At 42.4% G+C, this 20,987-nt stretch overlaps 2 protein-coding genes across 2 annotated transcripts in view; both read right to left on the bottom strand.

Moving 5' to 3' along the window:
• Positions 1–12,240: 12,240 nt before the first annotated feature.
• pdia4 (protein disulfide isomerase family A, member 4) lies at positions 12,241–19,458 on the bottom strand. Its single transcript, XM_014157132.2, has 10 exons — positions 19,151–19,458; positions 17,482–17,638; positions 17,066–17,271; positions 16,655–16,793; positions 16,234–16,439; positions 15,942–16,100; positions 14,018–14,169; positions 13,707–13,863; positions 13,264–13,497; positions 12,241–13,050 (listed from the first exon to the last, which is right to left on the bottom strand). Exons 1-10 carry the CDS (start codon positions 19,224–19,226, stop codon positions 12,635–12,637), a joined length of 1,902 nt encoding a protein of 633 aa, XP_014012607.2. The 5' UTR covers positions 19,227–19,458; the 3' UTR covers positions 12,241–12,634.
• A 304-nt stretch (positions 19,459–19,762) lies between these two features.
• The window catches only part of pkd1l1 (polycystin 1 like 1, transient receptor potential channel interacting), a 55,339-nt gene continuing 54,114 nt past the window's right edge, over positions 19,763–20,987 (bottom strand). The window contains exons 59-60 of the mRNA XM_045702878.1: positions 20,814–20,932; positions 19,763–20,623 (exon numbers count right to left, since the gene is read on the bottom strand). Coding sequence (XP_045558834.1) covers positions 20,065–20,623; positions 20,814–20,932 — 678 coding nt within the window. The 3' untranslated portion in view covers positions 19,763–20,064. The remainder of the gene's footprint in view (positions 20,624–20,813; positions 20,933–20,987) is intronic.

The raw sequence follows: 20,987 nt of genomic DNA, 5'->3' as shown, positions 1-20,987 counted from the left end.
ACTTTGCTCCGTTCATCTTTCCCTCGATCCTGACTAATCTCCCAGTCCCTGCTGCTAAAAAACATCCCCACAACATGATGCTGCCACCACCATGCTTCACCGTAGGGATGATGCCAGGTTTCCTCAAGATGTGACGCATGGCATTCAGGCCAAGAGTTCAATCTTGGTTTCATCAGTCCAGAGAATCTTGTTTCTCATGGGCTGAGAATTCTTTAAGTGCCAAACTCCAAGCGGGCCATCATGTGCCTTTTACTGAGAAGTGGCTTGCATCTGGCCACTCTACCATAAAGGCCTGATTGGTGGAGTGCTGCAGAGATGGTTGTCCTTCTTGAAGGTTCTCCCATCTCCACAGAGGAACTCTAGAGCTCTGTCAGAGTGACCATCGGGTTCTTGGTCACCTCCCTGAGAAACGCCCTTCTCCCCCGATTGCTCAGTTTGGCCAGGCAGCCAGCTGTAGGAAGAGTCTTGGTAGTTCCGAACTTCTTCCTTTTAAGAAAAATGGAGTCCACTGTATTCTTGGGGACCTTCAATCCCGCAGAATTGTTTTGGTACCCTTCCCCAGATCTGTGCCTCTACACAATCCTGTCTTGGAGCTCTATGGACAATTCCTTCGACCTAATGGCTTGGTTATGGCTCTGACATGCACTGTCAACCGTGGGACCTTATATAGACAGGTGTGTGCCTTTTAACACAGGTGGACTCCAATCAAGTTGTAGAAACATCTCAAGGATGATCAATGGAAACAGGATGCACCTGAGCTCAAGTTCGAGTCTCGTAGCAAAGGGTCTGAATACTTGTGTAAATAAGGTATTTCTGTTTTTTATTAATGTGCAAAAATGTCTAAAAACCTGTTTTCACTTTGTCATTATGGGGTATTGTGTGTAAATTGATGAGGAAAACATTTTATTTATCCATTTTAGAATAACGCTGTAACGTAACAAAATGTGGAAAAGGGGAAGGGGTCTGAATACTTTCCGAATGCACTGTATATGAGTCAATTACTGCATTCTATCCATGCCGGCTTTCGCGGGCTACCTGAGACATGAAACAGTTATTTAGGAGGGCATACAGGCTGTCGCCAATTTATTCATTTGCCTAAATGGTAATGGAAACATTTTGGTGTGACTTCATTATGTCTACCAGTTTTTATCGACACATGATAGTTAAATGGAAATGCACCCTTGCAGGAAATTGTCGCATCTATTTTCAATGCAAACTTTTTAAATGTCGACAATAAATCACTGGACAAGTTAAGTGACTGTACATTATTTATAATGAGGCATACCCGGAGAAAATTGGACCTCTCTGAAATGAAAATGGATGGCCCTCCCTTCAGTAAAATATATATATATATATGAAGTGGATAGCAGAGAACATGCATACTGTTTACCCTCACTCCTAGGATAGACCAGAGCCTGCTGTATGCCGTTTTAGAAATGGATCTTCGTTTTGTAAGCATTACATGGTTGTGGTTGTGGTTGTGGTTGTGGTTTCGCAGACCACGCAAACAATGATAGGGGTGAAAAATCTTTATTATAATAAAATCACTGCATTAACCTTTCATCTTATTTGCAGTTTGAGAAAAAATTGCCTTTTATAAACGCATTTCATGCAATTCTACATCCTTTTACATAACTAGCAGAATCTGTTATAATACCACAACAGAGCATGACAACTAATGAGCAGCACCAGATATGTTTTGATTTCTATACAAGCTATTGTTAAAAAAATACGATTGTCTAAGTTTGGGACAGTGCTAAAGTTGTCTATCAACTGTAAAAATTGAGCACAACAGAACCAATTACAACTGAAGTATCTGATCATCAATGAATTCAAGAAAAAGCATTATATATCATTTTCAAATGTATTATATTTTATTCCATGATATTGTTGTTACAAAATAGATTTGTGTTGACTGTGATTAGGGCATGGGAATATAAGAGTATGTTCTAGGCTAAATTAGAATGCATAGCTCATCTCATGATCCTAAATGCGAAATGTATAGGCACGTTGTTGCAATGCTGAGCGCTGCTGCCAGGCTCTAGCGCAGGGCTATTCAACTCTTACTTTACGAAGTCGGGAGCCTGCTGGTTTTCTGTTCTACCTGATATTTAATTGCAAGCACCTGGTGTCTAAATTAGTCCCTGGTTAGAGGGGAACAATTAAAAAAATGCAGTGGAACTGGCTTCGAGGTCCAGAGTTGAGTTTGAGGTCTCTAGCGTGTAACAAATGCTTCACAATTTATTTAATAAATGGTAGTCTATAGCCTTGAAATAATTAAAATATAGCCTAAATAATACATGTTTGTGCCTTGGTAGGCTATATGGCTTTATCCTGACTGATTTAGAGTTAGTATGTTGTTTAATAGCCTGCTGAAGTGTTGAGCGTCAATTAACAGTGACATTTTCACACTTTACATCCCAAGCAAAGTAAATTGTTTGTCTCCTCAGCTATAGGTTGTAACGCAGCCTCTGCATGTCATAGAGACAAACCAAATATATTCTATATGCATCGGAGTCACGTCTTTCCCCTGCATTTTACAGCTTGTTTCTAGCATAAAGAATTGTGGACTAAAGCATTGTTATACACTAAGTGCACAAAATATTAGGAACTCCTTCCTAATATTGAGTTGCACCCCCAATTTGCCCTCAGAAAGTGTTCCACAGGGATGCTGGCCCATGTTGACCCGAATGCTTCCCACAGTTGTGTCAAATTGGCTGGAAATCCATTGGCTGGTAGACCATTCTTGATACACACAGGAAACTGTTAAGCGTGAAAAACCCAGCAGCGTTGCAGTTCTTGGCACACTCAAAACTACACATGGCACCTACTACCATGCGCCATTCAAAGGCACTTCAATATTTTGTCTTGCCCATTCACCCTCTGAATGGCACACATACACAATCCATGTCTAAACTGTCTCCTCCCCTTCATCTACACTGATTGAAGTGGATTTAACATTAATAAGGGATCATACACTCATTCCAAAATCATGGGCATTAATATGAAGACGGTTCCCCCTTTGCTGCTATAACAGCCTCCACTCTTCTGGGAATGTGTTCCACAAGATGTTGAAACATTGCTGTGGGGACTTGCTTCCATTCAGCCACAAGAGCATTAGGGAGGTCAGGCACTGATGTTGGGCGATTAGGCCTGGCTCACAGTTGGAGTTCCAATTCATCCCAAAGGTGTTCGATGGGGTGGAGGTCATGTGCAGGCCAGCCAAGTTCTTCCACACGAATCTCGACAAACCATTTCTGTATGGGGGCATTGTCATGCTGAAACAGGAAAGGGCTTTTCCCAAACTGTTGCCACAAAGTTGGAATCACAGAATCGTCTAGAATGTCATTGTATGCTGTAGCATTAAGATTTCCCTTCACTGGAACTAAGGGGCCTAGCCCGAACCATGAACCTAACCGGCCTTCCCTGTGGCTCAGTTGGTAGAGCATGGTGTTTGCAACGCCAGCATGGTGTGTGCAACGCCAGGGTTGTGGGTTCGATTCCCACGGGGGCCAGTACAAGAAAGAAATGCATGAAATGTATGTATTCACTACTGTAAGTCGCTCTGGATAAGAGCGTCTGCTAAATGACTCAAATGTAAATGTAATGAAAAACAGCTGCAGACTATTTTTCGTCCTCCACCAAGCTTTACAGTTGGCACTATGCATTCGGGCAGGTAGCGTTCTCCTGGCATCTGCCAAACTCAGATTTGCCTGTCAGACTGACAGATGTTGAAACATGATTCACCACTTCAGAGAATGCGTTTCCACTGCTCCAGAGTCCAATGGCGGCGAGCTTTACACCACTCCAGACGGCGCTTGGCATTGTGCATGGTGATCTTAGGCTTGTGAGTGGCTGCTCAGCCATGGAAACCCATTTCATGAAGCTCCTGATGAACGGAGAGCTTGCTTCCAGAGGTAGTTTGGAACTCGGTCGTGAGTGTTGCAACTGAGGACAGATGATATTTACACGCTACCCACTTCAGCACTCAGCGGTCCCATTCTGTGAGCTTGTGTGGCCTACCACTTTGCAGGCTGAGCCGTTTCTACTTCATAATAACATCACTTACAGTTGACCGGGGCAGCTCTAGCTGGGCATACATTTTAAGAAGTTACTTGTTGGAAAGGTGGCATCCTATGATGGTGCCATGTTGAAAGTCACTGAGCTCTTCAGTAAGGCCATTCTACTGCCAATGTTTGTCTATGGAGATTGCATGGTTGTGTGCTCGATTTTATACACCTGTCAGCAACGGATGTTGCTGAAACAGCCAAATCCACACATTTTTAGGGTTGTCCATATACTCTTGTATATATAGTGTATGTCACGCCCTGACCTGAGAGAGCCTTTTTATGTCTCTATTTAGGTTTGGTCAGGGTGTGATTTGGGTGGGCATTCTATGTCCTTTTTTCTATGCTTTGTATTTCTTTGTTTTGGCCTGGTATGGCTCTCAATCAGGGACAGCTGTACATCGTTGTCTCTGATTGGGAGCCATACTTAGGCAGCCTGTTTTCCTTTGGGGTTTTGTGGGTAGTTAATTTCTGTTTAGTGTTTACCTGACAGAACTGTTTTGGTTGTCGTTCGTTTCTTGTTTTGTTGTAAGTGTTCCATTAATAAAATATTATGATGAACACTAACCACGCTGCGCCTTGGTCTACTCCATTCAACAGCCGTTACAGTGTAACCATTTTCTTTAACAAAAGCCACAATACCCTCACATACCCTCACACACCCCCTCAATTCGAGCCCTGGTTTTAACTTAACACACCAAGCTCTTCACTGACACCAAGATATTTAAGGGGTGCATGGTGACTGAAGGAATTGGCTGACAAAATCTATAGATTTCAGACTATAATTTTGTCTGTCAAACAGGTTGCCTATGTCACGGCTCCTCCTCTGCAGTGCAGGGGCGGTTCCTCCTGCAGGCAGAGGAGGGTCATTAGTGATTGGAGCTGGTGTTGATTGGAGCCACCTGGGCTCAGGGTATAAAACTGCTCCACTAACCTCTCTCTCTCTCTCTCTCTCCCTGCTCCTCCAGGTATGATCCTGTTTTGTTTGTTCCTTTGTTGGTTTATTTAGTTTCCACTTAGTCATGTTCACACACACATATTCACGCATCCATGCACCTTACATTATGACATTTCCACACCTCATTCCTTTTCCTTTGTTTAGAGTTAATAGTTTTGTTTTACAATAAATAACTTTTTGAATTGGCCTATACCTGTTGTTGATGTCCCCTCTTTTTTGCCACAGGCTATGAGCCGGCCTGTGACACCTACCTCTTATTTTTTGAATAGGAAGAAATAGGCTCCAGCACAAAGCAGTCTTGTTGTTAGTAGCCTAAAGTCAAATTAAAAGTAAGATAGTAATGTAAGTTATGTCAATTACTAGAATATGGCTTATTGTGATGTCAATAACTCTGATAAATAGCTTCATTATGGTCAACGTAACAATGTTTTTATTCAAATCAATTACAGCAGTAGCAAGCTTATCTCCGGTCCTCCTCATCTTCACGCTCTCCGTCTGAAAGTGAAGAGGACATCAGTAGGCCTAGTCCGCACACACAGATATTGCATTATTTTGACAAATAAAATATTTTTGGAAGAAGCCTTTGACTTGCCTCCTGAAGTGCCAGCATAAACAGCACAGCCATTGGTTAGGCATTACTAAAGGGTTCACATCAGCAAGAGCAGGGCAGGGCTCATGATTGTGATAGCCTATCCATTGGCGTGTGTAATGCTGTGTAACCTAGTTTTATATACACCATCCCAGCAGCAGAAAAACTTGGGAAGGAAGTACGTTTAAAAATATATAACTTTGCCCTGTGCTTCTCCGAGCATACTCTTTGTATAGTATAGGCCTATATATAGGCTATGGATCATTTAATTGAGCACTTGATATTGCGCGCCCAGCAGAGAATCAGGGATGAGGTGCAGCATCAGGCACACAGAGATATAATATGCAACTAATTCTCAAACACTGAGCAATATGACGTTTAATTGATTAACAACAGGGTTGGGTCGGTTTCTTTCTAAATGTAATCCGTTACAGTTACTAGTTACCTATCCAAAATTGAAATCAGTAACGTAACTTTTGGATTACCCAAACTCAGTAACGTAATCTGATTACATTCAGGACTCCCGAGTGGTGCAGTGGTCTAAGGCACTGCATCTCAGTGCTAGAGGTGTCACTACAGACCCTGGTTCGATTCCAGGCTAAATCACAATCAGCCGTGATTGGGAGTGCCATAGAGCGGCGCACAATTGGCCCAGCGCTGTCCGGGTTAGGGTTTGGCCATCATTGTAAATAAGAATTTGTTCTTAACTGACTTGCCTAGTTAAATAAATAAAAAAATACTTTAAGATTACTTTCCCCTTAAGAAGCATTAGAAAAATACCAACATTTATGTTACCAATTGAACAACATCTATTGCAGGATAAATCAATATTAAAGTTTACATAGCTGGCCATATATGGATGATACATTTTACTTTATGAGTTGGTTAAGATGGCTTCTTGTAACCAATCACTTTCTACTACATATAATAATACAATAAAATGATAGACTTTGGTTTTTAATATAAAGCTATCAGAATTACAGTCATTCCAATAAATGTTATACCCCTTGATCTTCAAGAATAGGACTTGTAGATATGGAAGTATAGATGAGCCAAATTGTTTTACCTGAGCATAAAGGACTTATTAGCCAGCCCTACTGTGTTGTTTATGATTTTGTTGTCATGGAGGACGGATTGGGCTCATTGATTGAGTTTAAAAATAAATGCTGCGCTCATGGAATGGCGTGCTTTCAGCACTACTGAAAAGTGCTTTTGACATGTGAAAAATTAATACCATATGCTGCATTTGCTATAGGCTTATTGTTTACCTTTTTGTTGGTGACACTTTCATATCTTGATAATATGCAGCTGTTTAAAGGACAAATCCACAGATGAAACAATAACAAAATGGCCACCCCGACTCTGTTTTGGTTAAAAGCTGAGGGATGGGCCTGGAGAAATGTAACCACTCTCAGATTAATAGATAGAGCTATGGATATATATACAGTTGAAGTCGGAAGTTTACATACACATTATCCAAATACATTTAAACTCAGTTTTTCACAATTCCTGACATTTAATCATAGTAAAAAGTCCCTGTCTTAGGTCAGTTAGGATCACAACTTAATTTTAAGAATGTGAAATGTCAGAATAATAGTAGAGAGAATTATTTATTTCAGCTTTTATTTTTTTCATCACATTCCCAGTGGGTCAGAAGTTTACATACACTCAATTAGTATTTGGTAGCACTGCCTTTAAATTGTTTAACTTGGGTCAAATGTTTCGGGTAGGCTTTCACAATAAGTTAGGTGAATTTTGGCCCATTCCTCCTGACAGAGGTGGTGTAACTGAGTGAGGTTTGTAGGCCTCCTTCCTCGCACACACTTTTTCAGTTCTGCCACAAATTTTCTATAGGTTGAGGTCAGGGCTTTGTGATGGCCACTCCAATACCTTGACTTTGTTGTCCTTAAGCCATTTTGCCACAACTTTGGAAGTATGCTTGGGGTCATTGTCCATTTGGAAGACCCATTTGCGACCAAGTATTAACTTCCTGACTGATGTCTTGAGATGTTGCTTCAATATATCCACGTAATTTTCCTTCCACATGATGCCATCTATTTTGTGAAGTGCACCAGTCCCTCCTGCTGCAAAGCACCCCCACAACATGATGCTGCCACCCCCGTGCTTCACGGTTGGGATGGTGTTCTTCGGCTTGCAAGCCTCTCCCTTTTTCCTCCAAACATAACGATAACCATTATGGCTAAACAGCTCTATTTATTTTTCATCAGACCAGAGGACATTTCTTCAAAAAGTACGATCTTTGTCTCCATGTGCAGTTGCAAACCGTAGCCTGGGTTTTTTATGGCGGTTTTGGAGCAGTGGCTTCTTCCTTGCTGAGCGCCCTTTCAGGTTATGTCAATATAGGACTCGTTTTACTGTGGATATAGTTAGTTTTGTACCTGTTTCCTCCAGTATCTTCACAAGGTCCTTTGCTGTTGTTCTGGGATTGATTTGCACTTTTCGCACCAAAGTACGTTCATCTTTAGGAGACAGAACTCGTCTCCTTCCTGAGCGTTATGACGGCTGCGTGGTCCGATGGTGTTTATACTTGCGTACTGTTGTTTGTACAGATGAACGTGGTACCTTCAGGCAGTTTGGAAATTGCTCCCAAGGATGAACCAGACTTGTGGAGGTCTACAATTGTTTTTCTGAGGTCTTGGCTGATTTATTTTGATTTTCCCATGATGTCAAGCAAAGAGGCACTGTGTTTGAAGGTAGGCCTTGAAATCCATCCACAGGTACACCTCCAATTGACTCAAATGATGTCAATTAGCCTATCAGAAGCTTCAAAAGCCATGACATAATTTTCTGGAATTTTCCAAGCTGCTTAAAGGCACAGTCAACTTAGTGTATGTAAACTTCTGACCCACTGGAATTGTCATACAGTGAATTATAAGTCTAATAATCTGTCTGTAAACAATTGTTGGAAAAATTATTTGTGTCATGCACAAAGTAGATGTCCTAACCGACTTGCCAAAGCTGTAGTTTGTTAACAAAAAATTTGTGGTGGTTGAAAAACGAGTTTTAATGACTCCAACCTCAGTGTATGTAAACTTCCGACTTCAACTGTATATGTATATATATAATTTACAAGTAAAAAAATGGATGTAGCAACTACAGATCGCCCCTTTAAGTAAATCAAAAGTGTGTGAGTTTGAGCATGTGTCCATTAGGCATATGTTTTTTTTATCAGCATAAATTATATTGAGCAATAAAAGCCCCACTTTTATTCCATAAGCTGGGATCCACGCTATGAAGCTATTACAAGAGCGCATTATTAACTGGCTGTCCACTGGTTTCAAAAACAGTGATTGAGAGACAGCTTAAACTTCTTTAATTCAACCATTATTGGGTTCGAATACACATTTAGATTTGTGAACAGCCGTCCACAACAACCACAATTCGTAAGGCGCAAATAGCTAAATGAGAGAGCAGTGTGATTCACATCAATGCGCTATGCAGTGGCGATTTTAGCATGTAAATCTTGGTGGGGGGGGGGAAAAATAGGTGGGATGCTTGCCAGCAAAGCCACGACACTAAACAATACATTAATTGCACTATAATGGTGCAAATGGTACTCACAAACTGTTAGGGCCTACATAAAGCTGTCCCAACAGCAGAGTCCCAACAGCAGTCCCAACACCTTACCACTGCTACACCTGGCTTTCAGCGGAGCCTTGTCTGGCAGCTAAACAGTTCATTCAGCCTCATTTACTGCCTTTAAAAAAACATAGCTGATATGGCTGACTTGCTTAAACAAATGTGATTTCTAATGACAATTGAGATTTGTACAAACTATGTTCATAAGAGGACGACAAGCGGATAAGAGGCAATCCGTAATTTAGATTAAGACATTAATTAATGAGCGAGAGAAGACGGACGTAGTCAATATAACTAATTGTTCAGCACTTTTGAAATGTACAGCGACAGAATTCAGAACATGGGCTGTTCTTACAGTGTACTCCCTGTACAACAAGTCAGAACCGTACGATAAATAAAGGGGGCATATAAGCAGACAATGAAAGCTCTTACAATATTCAATGATTACATTTCTCTTAAACAGGTTATAGGCTACATGTGCACCACCAAGTTAGAACAGTAGGCGAAATTAAGAGGTGAAAATAGACCAAATTATTAGGGTGAGGTACATTGAAATACCTTTGGGTGTTTGTCAAAAAAGATACACGTCATATAACACTATTTGACGCGTTAAATAAGCTTTTAATTTGACACCTCAAATAACACAATTCTATTACAGAATGTTGTGTGTGCTGAATTTGCACATGCAAACCAAGCGCCACCACTACTATCAGTAGCACTGTCAAAGCTGTACAACAAAAGTTAGTAAACAAGCATACACCGGCCAAATTATTATGGTGAGGCACATGGGCTACGAACAGTTTACTACACAACATACACTTAGTATTACTTTCTTAGCTACAGGATACATATCTCTCTGGCATCCTACATAATATATGTAGCAGCATTTTTGGACTCACGTTGTTGTGATGTGCTTGAACAGGAAAGTGGCTCGGTGGTCCTTCGTGGGCAAATTTTGTCATCAAAGAGAAAGATGCCAGATTTACAAATCCGAGTTGAATGACCGTTCAAAATGTTTTCCCAGTTGCAATGCTTGCAGTTAGTCACTGTCACCTATCCTTACAAACCACTCATTGTTGAATTTACGATCTCCAAATTGGTGTGTAATGTTTATGTCCAATGGCCGATGAGCACTGATACGTTTTATCTATATTTCCTCTTCATTATTTCTCTTCATATGACAAGGATTAAAAAGGATTTGCCAGTAGACTTGATTCATGATGATGACTGCTAGCTAAGATTGTGAAAGTAAGATGTTGACATGATCAGTCCAGTCAAAGCTACTGTACATATGTGATTTTACATAATTTCTGTGGCCAATGACCTTGAGCCTTCTTGGAAGGGCACCTGTAATATAACTCTAATATAACTCAACGGCAGGACCCAAAGGGCTGAAATGTTGGATGTCTACCCTTTCTAAGGACTTAAGCTTGGCGATTGCGTAAGGTCCCCATGAGTGACAGAACACTGAGCCAATCACGGCGCAATGCTCCTATTTTCTGCTGGCCCGTCCCACCACCACAGAAAGCACTGAGCTAGGCTGAAACACCTGCATTTCGGAGCTTCCTTAAGAAAACAAAAAAAGAGACCATGTTTGTATGCGGATTTATTAACTCAATATATTTTTTTACATTGTTTGCAAACTGATATTTGACACGTATTAATGCCAAAATAACATGCAAAACAGGCAAGTCCCCCCCAAAATATATATTTTTATGTTTTTGCAAAAAATGTGGGCCTCAAAACAGGTGGGGCTCCGCCTTTCTCAATGTCATTGAGAAAACAGAAGTGTCAAAGATTTTTTTTTCCGCAAACATGCTTTCTGAATTTAAAAGTAATCCTCGACGTAATCTAGTTCTTCAAAAGTATCTGTAATCTGATTACAATAGTTTTGCTGGTAATGTAACATTCGTTTTTTTGTAATCCCTTACATGTAACAGATTACATGTCATTTATGGTCGGGGAGTAACGGATTACATGACCCTCCCCGATTGAAATTTAAAAACTTGACCCTACCCCATTTTCCATCAGGTAACAATTGTGTAAATTTCAACCACTCCCTAAAGGAAACATTTGAGTGTTGCAATTCTTTATCACACAATCTGCAACCGTAATGTGTGGACATTGTACAATCAGTGAGAGCCTCATATCACATTTGTATATATCTACTGTACACTATGCAAATTGGTTGCTTCAGTCATGTCTTTGGTTACATTCATGTGGGTCAAACAAAAAACAGCCTAATGATTGGTTGACAATAGAGCCTCACGCAATGTAGGCGATTCCTGCAGGATGAAGTTGAAGAGCAACTGCAGATGACTGCAGTCAAAACGTCATCTTTGATCACATGATTTTTGTCAAGTTAATGTAGTTGACATGTAGGTCCAAGTCAGACAACTTATTTATCCCCAACATATATGGTCACCACCTTCCAAAGTGATCCACTCAAAAGCAGCCATTGAGATGAGAACATGCAAGACTGCACTCTGCCACACAGAGTATCTGTGCAAGTTTCACACAGGAGCCATGATACCAAAATAGCAGAGAAGTTTAGCGTCGCTCAACCCTCCTGGTTGTTACAGATATTGACTCACTAGTTTATGTCACGCATCTAAGTATTCTCGCAGTCTCCCTTTAAACCTAACCTTAGACCTGACCCATTACCTTATGCATTAATGCCCCACAGTTGCAGGAATGGACATCCCCAAAAATGATACAACACATACATGGAGCCTAGCCTCCCACACTAAAGCTAAATATAAAAACAAAATGTTCTAAAACTTCAAATAACTACTAAAGTGGAGCTAAAAACAATTAATCTTAATAGAATGTAATAACCTCTAATCAGGGAATGATTTAGACAGGGCGCAATTAATTCAGGTAGAACAGAAAACCAGCAGGCTCTGGACCTTGTAGGTAAGAGTTGAATACTCCCATACTATACAATAGGACAGACAACATTCCTTAGAAATGTTGCTTTCACCTACCCTGTGTCCTCAGTACAAGAATCATGCACCCCACACAACTACCACATCAGTTCATGTTTTATTTAAAGAGGCTTAGAACTCACAGTGCTTACATGCTTTTAGACATGGAAAAGAAAAGCAGAATCTCTTGATTTGATCAGAAAAAACAAAGAAAAAAAATACTTAACATCTGGTAAATCAGACCAACTCAGTAACAGCCCTCTGCGGGGACACTGAAATCAACTGAGCCCCTAAACACTAGGCCCTAGTGGACATCTGAGAGGGTTGGATACATATGGTGGTAGCTCCATCTTGCACATAGGTGGCTAGGGTGTAGGGGCTAGGAAGGGTTGATTTGGAATTGACTGTCTGCCCTCGGCTCCTCCAGGGCACCTGGAACCTGTAGTCTCTACACTGGTATGGTTAGAGTTCTTAGCTACTCAGAAAGAGATTTTTAAAGTTCATCTTTGCTCTGTGATAACTTTGTGGCGTGCTGTTCCAAGAACTTACTAAATCCTTCTATGGTTCTATCCCCACCCTCAAATTTGATTGGGCTCTGCTTGCTGTTGCTAGGCGCAAAGTAGATGGTGGGGAAGCCCTCTGTTTTGTAGCTGTCGTGAGGCACGTCGTTAGCCGTGGCGTCCATTTTGGCAATGACCAGGTTCTTCTCGTTCTTGTATTTCTTGCCCAGGGCAGTGTAGTCAGGGTCCAGCTTCTTGCAGTGACCGCACCACGGGGCGTAGAACTCAATCAGGACGTCTTTCTTGGTATCCATGACAATGTCGTCGAAGGTCTTTCCAACCACTACCTTCACAGGGCCTTTGTTGTTCTTGGGCACCGGCTGGGATTTGATGACGGGCTTCAGTTTGCCTACAGAGAGGGAGAGACAAGGGACACAGACATGGTGACCAATGGACACTAATGTATAGTCCATTACACAATATTGGCAATGAAGACCTGTCACATAGTGATGATATTTGGCTGGCTGCAGACAAGGTACTCAACTCAGGTTAATATGTAACTCAATACAACATGTTGTGGTTTAAAGTCCTGACATTTTATAACAATTGCTGTAAAGCTCACCTTTCTTGAAGGCCATGATGAATTCCCTCAGCACCTCAGAGTCCAACTCCTCAGGCTCCATGGCAAACTTCTTGCCACCATCTCCCAGAATCCCCACATTGACTTCCTCCCCGCTGTCGCTGAGCCCCAGGCTCTTCAGCTCTTCTGAGTAGTCCTCCTCGTCAGCGATGGCAAAGGTGTATTCTGGGAAATCCTTGGCCACCTCCAGAACCTTGCTCCTCCAGAATTGGGTGGCTACAACAGAAATAGAAAGGGTTATCAGACATGAGATGAGCTGCAATTAACACCGCCAAGGTTCTCCAACCGCCGGTCCTGGAGGAGAGCTACTGGCAGTGCAGGCTTTTGTTCCAGCCCTTCAGCATGACAAAAAAGGTATTATGTAAGCAACGCAGCTTTAGACAATATTCACACAACATAGGAAATAAGGGGTTGAGGACACTTGCCTTTCCTGAAGTCGAAGCCGAAGTCCACACCGTAGTAGACAACAACCAGCGGCCTCTTGGTGTAGCGTTTAGCATCGTTGCTCTGTTTCCTGTGACCCACCAGTGGCAGGATGTGTTTCTTAAAAAAGTCCTGCACCTCAGACACCTCTGTGGAGTCCTGAAAAGGAGAGATGGGCCAGGTTATGAGAACATCTTACAACATTAAACATACAGAAATAATTTCAGTATTTTCTTAGGACAGGAGAGCATGCTTCATTGAAGTCTACTTGAGGTTAGACAAACACACACACACACCTTGTGGACAGACTTACTTTGATGGTGAGTGTGTGTGAAGCTTTCTCGTACTTGGACCTGAACTTCTCAGGCTGCACCATGACGACCTGGCCGGGGGAGGCCTTGAGGAGCTTGGCCAAGTCTAAACTGAAGGTATGGAGGAACTTGAAGTCCTCTCTAAGAACATGACCTGGGAGGACAGATAGGAGTACAATACAATCACTATTGATCGCCTTTAGAAAGCCTCACCAGGAGCACAGGAATTTCCTATACACCCTCAATACTACACATATAGCATTCTATGTATAGGCATACTCAGGGTATGTACAGACCGTGGCAAGTCAAATTCAAGGACTTAAGTACTTTTTCAAGCACCAATATTTATTTTCAAGGACCATCAATTTGTAAAAGTTCATCGCCACAACCTCATTGGGAACCTTACAAGTTCTACTAAATAATATGTTGTTTATAAGGCTGTTCCAGACAAATAATTTTAAAACGTGGAGTTCCCTATATGTTTGAAGAAAATCAACTATACTGTAGGTAGGCTACTGAGCTCGTCTTATGCTTTAAGCACACTGATTAAGTAATCAAGACACACAAATGAGAAGGAGCAAGAGATCAAGATAGCCTAACCAGAAGAATATATATAAAAATCTGTCCCCGAACCTCTTCCAGCTGGCCGTGGCAGATTCAGCCAGTAAGCTCCTGAAGTTACCAGTAGGTAATGGCTACACCAGGGGTCATCAACCTTCTCCATTTAGAATGCCAATTTATCTTACCATTTCTATCAAACTGCATGCCCGTTATGATTGTCATATGCACATTTCCATGGAACAGTTTAATTTCATTTATAATAAAGTCTTCGTATCTGACAATCATCATGTGGTTAATCAAAATTCTAAAAGTAACTTCTATTGCCAACAATGTAAAAATAGCCTCCATAAAGCCAACAAATAAAAACATTGTAGCCTGCAGGTAGAAAATACCCTGATAAAAATAAATATCTATGAATCACATTGTCTACAAGGAACTTTAAACATTGTATCAACTATTAACTTGGTCCAGCCTGAAGCTGGTGCTAGCAAACTTGCAATATTGTATAGAATATTCTGGGCCCTCAGTTTCCTGTGCCAGTGAGCTCCGGACTGACATAGCTGTAGGCTATTTGTGCAAGGGATAAGTAATCAGGTAGGCCTATTGTATTACGTTTCCACCGGATCAGAGCATGACATTCCTCCCCCCCCATCGTGCTGAGTGGTTATCAAGAGCTGGAAAGATCTTACAAATTGACAATAGTTCCTCAACGTAGTCTCTCAATGCATGTAAAAACAGATTGATTACGTGCCGTTTGAGGTGAAGGGAAATTATTTGAGAATTCACCATCACTGTGGAGCAAATTTATAGGCCTACATTTTACACGCAGGCCAGGTAGCCTAGGCCTACTTCTACGGGTAATCTGGGGCGCGTCCTTACGCAACATTGACAAGAGCGCTCCAACCAAACACGTAAATGGAATGAAAAAAAAAGTGTAGCGCAAGTCGTGCAGTCCGCAAACAAAGTGTCCACTCAGACAATGAGAACGGTAAAAAACGAATAATTGAATACATTAACAAATTACTGTAACCAAATAAACATTGTAGATTAGAAATGTGAATGTAAACGTACTACTTACTGGTGAGCCATCCTCACAGCCTCTGCAATGTATTAGTCCACTGAGACAGGCATGAATAAGACCGGTGTCTCATGTGTTCTTTTATACGGAAAATATTCAGACCTTGACTTTTTCCACATTTAGTTACATTACAGCCTTCTTTTAAAATGGATTAAATAAAAAGTACCAACTTCAGAAAATGTCAGATTTTCAAGGTATTCCAGTAACAAATTCAAGTACTTGAAGCACCTTGTGTGAACCCTGCACTGTATACACCAAAGCAACGTTAATTAAAAAGGAATACTTACAGGCCTCTAGGTAGAGGTCGTAGGTCGTATCCTGCTCCGAGGAAAACACACCCACTATGACAGCGTCGTCACCATCTTTGATCAACTCCGACACCTGTTTCACCATCTGCACCTGCTTGGAGGGAGGCCCTGCCTGCTCGCTCATATAGTCAACGATTCCTACACAGAGAACACAGAGTAGTTAGAACACTTGGCTAGATCATTACAATGGGACGTGTCCTAAAATCCATAATGTTAGCAGATATATTTAGTTATTGGGTAGTGTCTGAAACAGTCTGAAGTGTGGACGTACCACTCTTCTCTCTGGGTCCGTTGTAGTCGAAGGCCTTCCCCTTCCTGAAGATCTTGAGGGTGGGGTACCCCGACACCCCGAAACGGATGGCGATGTCCTTCTCCTGGGTGGCGTCTACCTTGGCCAGGGGGATGGGAGGAGAGCGCTGGCTCAGGTCCTTGGCTGCCTTCTCATACTCTGGAGCCAGCTGCTTACAGTGGCCACACCTGGAGGGACAGTTAAAACAGCACCATAATGCTTCGTTAGGCAGGAACATGAAGCTTCATATAAAATAGCTTTATCCCCTCCACTCCTTTACTAGATAGAAAACACAAAGGAAGTGATAGATTTCATGCATCAGACCAGTGCAGATGAAGCAGAGGAGACAAGGACATGAAGTTGAGATGCATCCTAAACGTTGTCTAGAGGTGGACTGACTGACCATGGGGCGTAGAACTCCACCAGGATGATGTCAGCGTTGTTGACCACATCGTCAAAGTTGTCCTTGGTCAGCACCAGGGTGGCCTCAGGAGGGGGCTTCCAGTCTGGCTGGGCCACCTCCTTCACTTGAGCCACAATGGCTGAAAACCACAGTTCCCGCATTAACAGTGTTACTAAACTGAAAGGGGGTTGGAATCCAGTCTGGCTGGGTTGCCTCTTTCACTCAAGCCACAATGACTGAAACACAATCACAGTTAGAACATTACCAATGCTACTGAAGTGAAACTAAGATAGTAGCCTGTCTCTCAGTCTGTTTCCGCTTTAGTCAAACAAGGCCCAGATGTACTAGCGTAGTCAAATACAGAAACAGAGAGCCAGGCTACCAGCACAGTCTTGTTAGTGGTTGTACTACCCTGCTCATTCTTGGCTCCATCATACTCCACAGGCTCCCCCTTCTTCATGATCTTGAAGGTGGGATATCCCGACACCTCAAATCTACTTGCTAAGGAACTGGACTTGGTCGCATCCACCTTGGCCACAGGGATAGGGGGGTCATTCTCTTTCAGACTCTGGGCGATCTTCTCATACTCAGAAGCAAACTGCTTACAGTGGCCACACCTGGGAGAGGGGATGAGAACAGATTAGAGAAGTGTCAATCAAGGGGGAAATGATTTCAATGGTGCATATATCCCATGCATTTGAGATGAAGGCATTCCGGTTTTTCACACTGCATTACCAAGAGCTGCACAATAGATGTGGATGGACACGTCGCCAATGACTGACAAACATTGACTTCTTATTGTCAACTCTCCCTTTAGGCAAACTTACCATGGGGCATAGAACTCAACCAGCACAGTGTCCTTGCCCTCCATGAACGTGTCAAAGTTGTTGTCGGTCAGGACCAACACTCCGTTCTCATCCTTCACCTCTGTTCCATCATCTTCATCCTCATCGTCACTGTCAACCTCATCGACGTCTGCTACATCTGCAAACATCATTGATAACACTGAAAAACAGAACGTCTAGCAACAAGTCAGGACAGCGCAGTTGGGTTTGCGTTGCAACAAAACCTAGCTCTCAAACCCAGGGGAGCTTACAGCAGCCCCCTCTTTTGGGTTCTCAGCTGAAAGCATGGAACATAGAATGAACAGAAATAAAAACGCAACATGCAACAATTTACTGAGTTAGAGTTCCTTCTACTGTATGAACTGTAAATTGAAATAAATTCAGTAGGCCCTAATCTATGGATTTCACATGACTGGGAATAGATCACTTAAAAAAAAAAAAGGTAGGGGTGTGGATCATAAAACCAGTCAGTATCTGGTGTGACCATTTCAGGATCTCACAGTATATGTGCATTCAAATTGCCATTGATAAAATGCAATTGTTTGTGTTGTCCATTGCTTATGCCTGCCCATACCATAACCCCACCGTGGGACACTGTTCACAACATCGACATCAGCAAACTTCTCACCCACACAACACCATACACGCTGTCTGCATTCTGCCCGTTACAGTTGAAACCGGGATTCATCTGTAAAGAGCACACTTCTCCAGCGTGCCCTGTGGTCATCGAAGGTGAGCATTTGCCCATTGAAGTCAAGTTACAATGCCGAACTGCAGTCAGGTCAAGACCCTGGTGAGGACGACGTGCACGCAGATGAGCTTCCCCGAGACGGTTTCTGACAGTTTGTGCATAAATTATTTAGTTGTGCAAACCCACAGTTGTATCAACTGTCCGGGTTGCTTGCCAGACAATCCCACACATGAAGCCAGCTGTGGTCCTGGGTTGGCATGGTTACACGTGTTCTGCAGTTGTTTGGAGGTATTGCGAAATTCTAAAACGTTGGAGGCGGCTTATTGAAGAGAAATTAACATGAAATTACCTGGCAACAGCTCTCGTGACATTCCTGCAGTCAGAATGCCAATCGCACACTCCCTCAAATTGAGACATCTGTGGCATTGTGTTGTGTGACAAAACTGCCCATTTTAGAGTGGCCTTTTATTTTCCCCAGCACAAGGTGCACCTTAGTATTGATCTTGATATGCCACACCTGTCCGGTGGATGGATGATTACACTGTGTACAGTAATTGTATCTTTAGTATTAGCAATGTTTGTCATTCCTATGACAGTTACGTTCCAAATCTTTCCAAAAATGTATAGCGTGCAAGGTGTATTTGCGTTTATACTGAGCATTTGTGCAGCGTCGGGGCACTTTCCTCACAAGGTTAAATAAATGGGATGTCCAATGACCCAATGTTATGCAATGGAATTAGTCATAAGAGCTAAACAAAACCACGCTGTAACATTACTGAGGGCACGCACAACATTCTATAAAAGATGGCCAGCAGTTAATAATTAGCTAGCTAGTTAGCCAACTAGCTTGCGAATACGAGCTGACTGGCTAATTATAGCGACAGAAGAAGCCAGCTAGCTAGCGTGCACAAGACCTGGCTAACTTAATTCATTACTAGTTAACGTTAGCTAGCTACTTACCATCTTCACATTGGATAACAGTGGCAAAGTGGGCAACGCCAAGCAAGACAATTAGCAGCAGTGCTATCTTTCTCATTGTCAGGTTTTCCAATGGGATGCTAACCGTGTAACGAGTGAGACTTCTCCCTTTAAGCTAGTAACTGATGAATATAATCAAATGTGTCTATTATTAGCAATCTCTGTAGCGCTTGATCATTCCTGAAGTGAAGTTAAACTGATCTTTGGCTTGTTGTTTCATACAAACTAGAAAGACTTCAGAAATCACACTCCCCACCTCCCGAAATTGAATTTGTCTGACTTGCCACGTTCTAATTGGCTGTCATCGTCGGTTTTCCTCCAATTGCGTACCGCCACTTAAATTCCTGGATCCTGTACGTTCGAGGGTGCCATTGGATAGTTTACCAATTGTTGTAATGTCATTGGACTGAATGGACTAGTGTTTTTTCAACAGTGAGTGAACATAAAACAAGAAAAAGTTGTACTAGTACTTTTGATATCAACAGGATCATGAAGAGGTTTATTTATTTATTGTGCAAGGACGTCTCTGGATTGCTGCAACAATGCAACTGTCCTGTAAGCATATTAGTTAGTTAGTCAGTGAGCCATGTAATGTTCATTCTTTCAAGAAAGAGTGTGCGCTCCCCTCACCCTATCCTGCACACCATTTATTTGAGAATGTATTTTACACACCATTTATTTATTTGTTTTACAATCAGGGCACATTGTTTATTTAATGTTTTTGAAAATATACATGGTGACACAAGCAGTGGCCTACTGAATACTTGCAATTAAGCCTGATTCCCTCCACACAGAGTATTTCAACATATTTTTTTCAAAATATCCCTCTTGAATAGCATATTGATGAAGATAATTCATTATTTTATTAATTCATTAATTAGACTCGCCATACAGTGTCAACCCCAGCACTGTCTGACTGTCCCTAGAATTCCCTCCTCCTCTGGCTCAGTCTCTGGTCTCCCATGGACCATAACCTCCACCACAGTCCTGTGTGGCCCTCCATGGCCCTCCACCACCCCAGAAGCAGTGGTATATCTGGAGCTGGGCCCCTCTACTGTAGCCCATTGGGTATTTCTGGGACTTCTGTGGCTCTTCTTACCAGACCGACCGACAGTGGTCCAGTGGCTGATCTGATTCTCCAGAACCACAGTCTTAACCAGCTGATTATCTATCCAGCCTGTTAGGCTCTGGATCTGAGGCATGTTGTCCCATGTCCAAGCCTCAGCTAGGTGCACCGAATCTGGGGAGGAGAGGTAGCTTGGCCCCCCTGTGGAGGTGGAGCTCTGGAGGTTTCTGTCTGATAGGTGCTCACGGGAGCTCCTCCCTGGTGCTCCACTATGCAGGAGACTGCCGGATGTCCCAATCCTACTTGAGAGTCCCCCAACTGGGGCTGGGGTCTGCCTCCTCTGGCCTGACTGCTGCAGATGGTGGAGGGTCTCCAACTCAAGCTGAGACCTGGGATGGAAATATAAACGACTGGTTAACAACCCAGGCCATCTGAGTGACTTAGGGCTATGCTAGCTAACTGAGCTAAAGCCTAAACATAAACTCAAATAGTCAAGTAGTCACTGGGTGAACATATTTCAGTGAATCACCTCTACCATTCTATGTTTTCGATGTGAATTATATTTTGTTGTGGTTTTACCTGTAGTGGTGTGCGTCAGGTAAGTGTTCCCTGGAGGTCAGTGGGAGGCTGGTGATGTCAGGGGGATCATTGAGAAGTGTCTCTTCAGTCATGTGTGCTGTTTCACTGGCAGCAGAGCGCTACAAACGAAACGCACAGCATTAAAACTGTGCTGGCATCAGGGACAGCTCATGA

Source organism: Salmo salar, chromosome ssa19 (assembly GCF_905237065.1).
Source record: "Salmo salar chromosome ssa19, Ssal_v3.1, whole genome shotgun sequence".
Taxonomy (NCBI): Eukaryota; Metazoa; Chordata; class Actinopteri; order Salmoniformes; family Salmonidae; genus Salmo; species Salmo salar.
Note: the sequence above shows the minus strand (reverse complement) of the source record. Positions and strands in the feature narration are given on the sequence as shown.